Raw genomic sequence first — 8,856 nt, forward strand, 5'->3', positions numbered from 1 at the left:
CAGAAAAGGGAACAAGTGAGCTATGCTTTAAGGGACGAATGGGAATCTACCAGATGGCAAAAGATAGGAGGAAAAGCAATGTGGACTGAAACAAGCAAGAGAGCAAGTAGTGTGTAGATCAGTGTGGCTGTAGTCTGGGATTCTGGGATAGTGGTTCAGGTACATACTTCAGCTAACATTTACTGAGAGGCCACTCTGTAGGAAATGTAAACGGGAACAAGACACAGAGCAAGCCAAGCGGCTTACCAGAAGCCTAACAGTCTACCCACGCAAAGCCCTTTGCCCAGGGCCCGTGGGAAATGCTTAAAAAGGTTTGCTGGGATTTTTTTTTTTTTGAGTCTTTGTAGCCCTTGGGAGAGTGCCGTGGCATGGTAGCTCACAGCAAGCTCAAACTCTTGGGCTCAAGTGATCCTCTAGCCTCAGCCTTTCAAGTAGGTGGGACTGCAGGGATCCCAGGATGCAGGTAGTTTTTTCTATTTTTAGCAGAGATGGGGTCTTACTCTTGCTTAGGTTGGTCTCAAACTCCTAGGCTCAAGCATTCCACCTGCCTTGGCCTCCCAGAGTGCTAGGATTACAGGTGTGAGCTACCGAACTGTGATTGTTAACCTGGCCTTAGGTAGGGAAGAAGATGGTCTGGAGGCAGTGGCCACCCAGAATTTCTAGATAGGTGAGGTAGGAATAGGAACTCAGTTGGAAGGGAGCTAGGGAATCCTGTCTTAAAGGATACTCATTTTGGGGCAGTGCCTGTGGCTCAAAGGAGTAGGGCACTGGGCCCATATACCAGAGGTGGTGGGTTCAAACTCTGGACCCGGCCAAAAAAAAAAAAAGCTACTTGTTTGATCAGACTGAAAATATTAGTTTTCTGAACTGCTTTTATTTATGGGAGAGAATGTCAATTGTCCATATCAAAGAATGTGCAGGTGGAGGAGTTCTTAGGGTACCACCCTGCCCTTGGTTAGAGGAAGGCAGCTTCTGGATCTCAGGCAGTGGCTCCTGGCTGGCTCAGCCCTTTTTCTCTTTAGGCCAAAATAGCCAACCTCGGGACTGGGCAAGGGAGGCAGGCCAGGGTGCCCGCTGGCAGTGCTGCTCGACCCTGTACCCTCTCCTGGCTGCCCACCCATTCAGCAGTTCTCTGGAAGTTCACTTAGGGCTCCTTTGTCTGCTCCACAAACCGCCCTCCCATGCCCCCACCTCCTTCCCACCACGTGCCTGGGGTGTTCCCACCCAAACAAAAACAAAAACAGAACTGTCAATGAAATAAGCAGCTCTTTCCTTCTTGCCCTTGTTTTGGACCTGACTCAACACGCAGGAAGCAGGGTGGGGGGAAGAGGTCGAAGCAGTGGGGAGTATAGGGGCCCAGGGTGGCATTCTCTTCCTCCTCCCTACTTCTCTACACTGTCCCCACCCAGGAAATGTGTTCTGGGTTTATCACCTTGCCAATGCTTGCTATCTCAGCCAAGCAGAGGCCCCTCGGCATGGAAACATCCCAAGACTGGAATGTGTTTATATCAGCAGACTAAGGAGCTCCCAGAGGGCAGGGAGAGCCTGTAACAGAGGCTCGCTCTGTTTTAAAAACACATTTCATTAAAAAATTCATTTTATTTTTTTCAGTGAAGCTATCTTTCAACATATAAAAAATTTCAACTTTACACAAAGTTTGAGAGTAAATAATGAGAAAGCTCTCACCCTGAGTCCCTCCATCCTGATACGAGTCTGTTTTTGTTTTGTTGAATCTCCACAGCCTGGTAAATAGATGCTCAAATATTCAAATTTGAAATTCAAATTTCAGTGAATGAGTAAAAGGCGACACACACCAAGTACTTAGTGTTCCACATTTATTGACCCATTTAATCTCCACAACATGATATGGTGGGTATTACTATGATCATTCTTATCTCCATTTAGAAATGAGGTAACTGAAACACAGAGAGGTTTGGCGACTTACTTAAGGTCACACAGATGGCAACGCTAAAGGAGCTGGGAGTTGAACCCTCGTTGTTTGGTGCCATAATCTTCCCAGCGCTGCTCTCTTTGTGCTTATCTTAATCATTAATGCATATGCAGGTTTAGAAAACCTTTTTATTATGAACAATTTCAAACATAAAAAAGTAGAGAAAATCATGTAAGGAACTCATGTCTTTATCACCCAGCTTCAATAATTATAACCTTTTGGCCCATCTTATTTCTTATTTCCCCAAATTTCCAGTCCAGATCAATTTGAAGGAAATCCAGCCACTGTATCATTTCATCCACAAATATTTTAAGTATATATCTCTGAAAGGAGGATTTTTTTTTTTTAAAAAACCTGAACCTTACGTTTTTTTTTTTTTTTTGAGACAGAGCCTCAAGCTGTCCCCCTGGGTAGAGTGCCGTGGCATTACAGCTCACAGCAACCTCCAACTCCTGGGCTTAAGCGAGTCTCCTGCCTCCGCCTCCCAGGTAGCTGGGACCACAGGCGCCCGCCACAACGCCCGGCCATTTTTTGGTTGCAGCCGTCATTGTTGTTTGGCGGGTCCGGGCTGGGGATTCGAACCTGCCACCTTAGGTGTACGTGGCTGGCGCCTTAGCCAGTTGAGCTATAGGCGCTGAGCCGAACCTTAGGTTTTTTAAGGTTCAACCACCACACCCTTAGGCTAGGTGTGGTGGCTCATGCCTGTAATCCTAGTACTCTGGGAGGCCGAGGCAGGTGAATTGCTGGAGCTCAGGATTTGGAGACCAGCCTGAACAAAAGTGAGATCCCACTTCTATTAAACAGAAAAAACTCAAGCTGGGCATGGTGGTGGGCACCTGTAGTCCCAGCTACTTGGGAGGCTGAGACAAGAGGATTGCTTGAGCCCAAGAGCTTGAGGTTGCCTTGAGCTATGATGCCATAGCACTCTACCGAGGGTGACAAAGTGAGACTCTGTTTCAAAACAAAAACAAAAACAAAATCTTCAACTTTACAACAATACCATATCATACCTTAAAATGTATAATTCCTTAATATCTTTAGATGCCTGGTAAGTATTCAAATTTCCCTGGTAATTTAATAAAGTCTTATTTTAATTGTAAAGTCAGTTTATTTGAATCAAGATCCAAACAAGGCTTTTGGTTGCTACATGTTTTAATTTGTTTCAATTTAAAAGTCCTTCCTCTCTTTTTTCTCCTTCCAATTTTATTTGTTAAGAGAATTGGGTGTTTGTCCTAGGTTCCTTCATTCTAGCTGTTGGCTGATTACATCCCTGGGGAATGCTTATGTTATTTTGTATCCTCAACTTTTCATACATTGTATAACTTAGCAACATTTCCCCTCCTGCCACAGCCATATACTAAATGGCTTAATACTATTCCATCCAATGGGTATACCATAATTTTTTGAGGGGGCCTTTATGTTGCTTTTGGTTTTCCACTACTATAAATATTGCCGGACTGAATATCCTCACACATTGTGTAGCTTTTCCTGTACACAGGATGACTTCCTTAGAATATGCTACCAAGAGTGTAATCATGACTCTGGGGCATGAGCAATTTTTCAGCTTCTTGGCACCTGGTACCAGTTGTTTGTCCAAGGGGTTGTGTGTCATCCAGCATAACATAAGAGTGCTGTCAGTCATTTTGAACAGTGCTCAGGCCTACTCATGGCTGAAGGATGTTTGATGAAGACATGGTAATTATAAGGGCAAAGAGTTAGAGAAAGATAATGACAAGGACAGGCTAAGTAAAGCAGAAAGTGATCTGAAATTTACCACAAACCTAGAGTGAGTCAGAACTTTGTTCCCTCCCATTGTGACAAAATCCTCTGGATAACAGGCGTTATTAATAGGACACGACATGTCCAGTAATCTTTCCGTTAGACTCTGCATTAGTCAGAACTTTGAGACGTGGATCCAGTCTGGGTCACTGAACTTCACACAGATATAAGGAAACGGGCAAAGATCCAGAGAGCTTGATCAACCTGATGGAGAATGGAGGCATCCCTGAGGAAAATTAAAGTCTTGCTTTGGAAAAATTAGTGACATCGTTCTTGCCTCAATGCTGGGGAGGTTTCTGTGAAAATGACAACACTTGGTTGCTTGCTCATGTCTGCAGAAAGCTGACTATAAAGAAAGGGGCCTTTACACACTAGGAGAAACTTCTGTAGGACACAAAGTAGAATGATTGCAGACTCTGGGGTGATTAGTTAGATCTAGGGACGAGCCTTCTTGGGGATATTTGAGAAGCTGCCTATCCTCTTGCTCTGAGTAGTTCAAATACCCACCTCCCTGGTGCCTACTAGGTGGCTCTGGAGGGGGGCTCCACTCCAACTTTGTGACACTGTTTTCTGGCAGCACCCTTGACAGAGTTAGGTGAGGTCTGAGGGATATGCTCCCAGTTTCCCTGAGCCAGCTTTTCTTTCCCGTTCCCTCACATTCAGTCCAGGATGCCTTTACAGCCAATTAGGCTGGCATGCTTTGACACCATCTGATCCTGCTACTCCAGCCCGCCATGCATACAGTATGACTTAGAAAGAAGCTGGATGGGAGAGCAGGAGACAGATAAGGCTCTCTTGGTGACACGAGAGTAGAAGTGACCCAGGGGACCTCAAGGGCCATTTAGTTTAACCTCCTACAATAAACAATAGCTTCCCTCATTGCAACAGCTTCTTTACATACATTCTTTTGAATTCACAAAATTGTGGGGGGTAGGGTTTCACAGGTGTGTAGAACTGGAAATTAAGACCAAAGGAATTCACACAATTGTGGAGGTAGGGTTTCACATGTGTGTAGAACTGGTAATTAAGACCAAAGGAATAAATGAGCGCCTGCACTGTATCTACCTGGCAGTAAAGTCTGTACACTTGTCTTTAGAGAATACAAATATGAAAACTGAAGACCAAAACCTCCCTCCCAAAGCCACACAAACTGACCTGAGGCAGAAACTACATTCCTTACTATTCATTAAGGAATCTTTTCACGACACATGGCTGCTTCTGACATCTCATGTGAGGAGACCGACGATGTGACCTAGTTCAGGCCAGCCTGGGCCAAGTGTAACTGAGGAGGTGTAGACTCCTCCCTATGCCCTCTAGACCCTCATTTCAGCCAAGTCTCAGAAAGACAACTCGCTGGGGGGCCTAGCAGGGAAAAGGGTCAGTTAGATTGTGTCTGGAGGAGCCAATCTGGGACTGGGGTGGAGGCAGCCAGGTGCATTGGAAAAACCCTGCATTTGGGGTCAGAATATCTGGGCTCCTTTGCAGGCTGGGACCCAGCAGGGGCCTACTGCTGGCAAGTTACTTAAAAGTCTGAGTTTCTTCAGAGTTTTAAGTAAGTTTTGCCCTGCAAAACCAGGGCAAGGGAAACTACACGTGAAGGTCATAGACGCAAACGATGGAATTGATACGCGTCATAATATTATCTGATCTTACTATCTTGTCACAGCTAAACTTATGTTGGTGCGACTCCAGAAAGGCCAGGGTCGGAGCACGGTAAAACTACAACTCCCAGCAAGCACCGGGAGAGTCGGTGCCGAGGCTGCGTTGCAGCGACTACAACTCCCAGGAGACGCCGGGCAGGCCGGCGCGGAGCGGTGACGTCACGGGGGCCGGCGCGGGGCGCTGATTCGGCCGGAGCTGCCAGCGGGGTAGCTGCCGCCGCGGGTTGTTACAGCTGCTGAAGCAGCAGTGGCCCCCCGCTCCCGGGCACCCTTCTTGGGCCCTCGACCTCCGGCCCCGCACGGTGAGTCCGGACTGGCGGCCTCGGAATGCCGGAACCAGGAGGCCCTCGAGGCTAGAGGAGGGGCGGGAGAGAAGGTGGGGGCTGCTGGGGGAGGCGCCCCGGGCTGGAGGAGACCAGGCGGAGTGTCTGGGGGCGGAGGGGGTGCATCAATTCAGTGGGTGCCTAAAGAGGAAAATGGAAGCGGGAGGCCGGGGGTGGGACGTCGAGGAGGAGCGCTTCGGCTGGGGGTGGGAGGCAGGGAGCGGCTGGACTTCGGGGATAAAGGCTTGGTAGCCTCCAGAGGTGGGTGAACGCGTGGAGATGGGGGTGAGGTCCTGGACTTGGCTAGGCTCCGAGCACGAGGTTCTAGGCTGGAGATCAGAGCGGGAGCCCTACTCTCCACCCCCAGCCGGAGGTCTCCGAAAACCCCAACAACGGTAAGGACTCCGCCTCCTCGCTCCTCCCCCTCTCTGGATTAGTGAGGGTTCGTTTAGGTGCTCACTTTCTATTCCCATCGCTTTTCGGAGTCTGGGAGGTTGGGCCAGAGTTGAGAGGTGAGCAGCTGTGATCCTGCACAGTGTAGGGTGGGCAGAATGAAAATGGCATTGTGGTGTGCTGCCACTGATTCCCCGTTGGGGACCCTATCCACATCTGGATGTTTTGTGCTCTTCACCCAGAAGGCGAGAGGTTTGCTGTTTAAAGGACTGCCCTTACCTGAGGGCGATGGGTGGGAAGGGCCTACCTGGGGGCTGCCTTGGAGCCTGAGTGTTTGACATACAGGCTAGAGCCAAGAGGGAGAGGTGGGAAGAGGGGAAAAGAACTACCAGCAAAATAGTGGTTAACAGAACAGAGTTGCTGCAGGCTCTGGTCTGAGGCAGGTTATGAAACCACATCAGAGGCTGGCACTGGCAGCCACCTGCCAGCTATTTCAGCAGAACTTTTCAGCTTCAGCTGCTGTAGGCCTACTGCCAGCCTCTTTTCCCTATTTCTCCCCATCTGGGAGAGGGGTCAACTGGTTGTTTTACTAAAGACAATGACCTATGTCCATAGTCACTTGAAAGTTTCAACATTGTTTCCTGGATGCCCATCATTTTCTTATTGGTCTCCTGTCTTTTTGAGGAGTTTCCTGGGGTTTTCTGCTCTTGGTATCAGTGTTCAGGTTTCAGGAAGAAGCTTCATAGGGTGTCAGCTGGGACCTAGTCTAGTTCCCTCCTAGGCTTATTAAGCTTTGTTGGATGCCTGTTAAAACCAGAAGAGGGTGTAGGGTCTTGTAATCTGGGATTCAGCAAGGCTCTTGGCATTCCTGGACAAAATACTAGGGAGGGCTAGAGGTCTTTATATACCTACACCCCATAGATCTGGGTTACGGAGAAGGGGAGGGGCAGCAGTTTGTGGTAAGACTTAAGGAACACTTTCCCTCTCCTTAGTCAGTGGTAAGTCAAGTTCTTCAGAGCCCTGGCTTTGCACCCAGACACTCCCCCTCCTTCCCCAGGTGGAAGCTTTGCATAGTAAGTGTCCCAGGGGCTGTGTTAGGGTAACAGAAGCTCCAGGGCCCTGGGAAGGTAAACAACTGAGCCAGCTCTGGTTTTCTAGTTCCTTGGGTTTCCACTAGGCCCAATTACCCAGCCTAGTGGGCTGGGCTGAAGGGCCCCTGGAGCACCACTTGAGCTGAGTGGCACCCCATGCCACTTCAGGGATGTTTGCTTGCTGGGATGGTGTGTTGTGGGTCACATTTCCTCTGCGTTCTTTCAGCTTTGAGCTGTCTGAAAAGAGGACATTTGCTCCTGTTTTCCTGGAAGTAAGGAACTGACTCCTAAGAATTCAGGCTCCTGTGCAGGCTTGGCTAGGACACTAGTCACAGGTAGATAATATCTCAGTCGGATACTGTTGGCTGTAGTGGGATGATGGAGGTGGTGGTCTGGACACTTCTAGAATATCTCCATCTGGGACTCCTTTCCTTCCCAGGAAAGATTGTGCTGTTACCATAGTGATGACTTTAGGGTCCTTAGCAGGCAGGACCCACGCTCAAATAGGTCCCATTTGTTCCCACCTTCTCTTGGTCATAGAGCCCTTAGGGATTAGTAACAGTTAAGCTGTGGACAGGGACAGATCATTCTCCCTACTTTCTCTGCTTCTCTCTGCCTAGTCTCGGTTGTTGCCACCCTTGTTTCCCAAGCATTAGGGCAGCCCTCCTGATTCCTCCTGCCACAAGGCTCCTACAGCTGGGCAGAGGAAGGCCTGGTGCTGACTTGCACCTGGAAGCAGACTCTGGGAAGAGAGGCTGAGCTGAGGATGAGTAGGGCAGAGAAGAAAGGGGACAGGAGGGAGGCCACAGGTCAATTTTGTGCCCTTGGAAGAAGCATGTTGATAACGGGTTCCAGCTATCTGGGAGCTTTAGACGATGTCCATATTCTCTATCCTGGCCCCTCTTCTGGTGGGGAAAAGCGCCTTGGTGATTTGGTGCACAAAGCTTAGCCTGAGGGTGGCGTCTGTGGCTCAAAGGAGTAGGGTGCTGACCCCATATGCTGGAGGTGGCAGGTTCAAACCCAGCTCCAGCCAAAAACTGCCAAAAAAAAAAAAAAAGCTTAGCCTGGGAGGTTGCCAAATGGATAAAACATCTGGATGAATTGTTTGTGCCACCAAGCATGGGAGCCTTCCAGATCTGGGCAAAGGTCCCTAGTCTGTTGTTTTTGCCTTTCTTTTCTCCCTCTTTCTACCCTGTTAACCCCCTGGGTTAGGGTTGGGGAGATCCAGGATTAAAGAGTTAGGGGAGGTAGGTGGAAGCAATACCCCCAAATATTTTATCTACTGCTACCTTTATCCATAGGCCTTGCTTCCTTTTACTCATTATGGGAAGAGCTTAAAGGTATGAGATGTTCTATGTTAGGACCTCTGTGAGACAGACTGCAGTAGGGGTTGTGCTGGGTAAGAATTCTCAGGGGGCAGGTCTCTTCTCCCCTCTTTGGGCTTTGTAGAAAGTGGGCCCTCATGGGAATGTCGTAGGTGGTGAGACTGGGGGTGGGCATTGACTTCTCTGCTCTGGGGCTGCATGCCTCCTGATGACCTCTCCTCCCAAGTACTGCCAAGCTACTATCTTTTTTTTTTGAGACAGAGCCTCAAGCTGTCCCCCTGGGTAGAGTGCCATGGCATCACGCTCACAGCAACCTCCAACTCCTGGGCTCAA

General features: G+C 48.8%; 1 protein-coding gene across 5 annotated transcripts in view; it reads left to right on the forward strand.

Moving 5' to 3' along the window:
• The first annotated feature begins 5,524 nt into the window (after window positions 1-5,524).
• Window positions 5,525-8,856, forward strand: part of ORMDL3 (ORMDL sphingolipid biosynthesis regulator 3) — a 7,653-nt gene continuing 4,321 nt past the window's right edge. Inside the window, exon 1 of one of the 5 annotated variants that reach the window (XM_003786410.3) lies at window positions 5,525-5,693. Coding sequence is in view for 1 of the 5 variants with exons in the window: in XM_023511204.1 (XP_023366972.1) it covers window positions 6,266-6,352 (87 nt within the window). In the remaining 4 variants the exon portion in view is untranslated. The other 4 variants (XM_012803229.2, XM_012803228.2, XM_023511204.1 and 1 more) reach the window with 4 other exon arrangements.

The sequence above is a fragment of the Otolemur garnettii genome, unplaced genomic scaffold (genome assembly GCF_000181295.1).
Source record: "Otolemur garnettii isolate 467f Iridium unplaced genomic scaffold, OtoGar3 scaffold00018, whole genome shotgun sequence".
Taxonomy (NCBI): domain Eukaryota; kingdom Metazoa; phylum Chordata; class Mammalia; order Primates; family Galagidae; genus Otolemur; species Otolemur garnettii.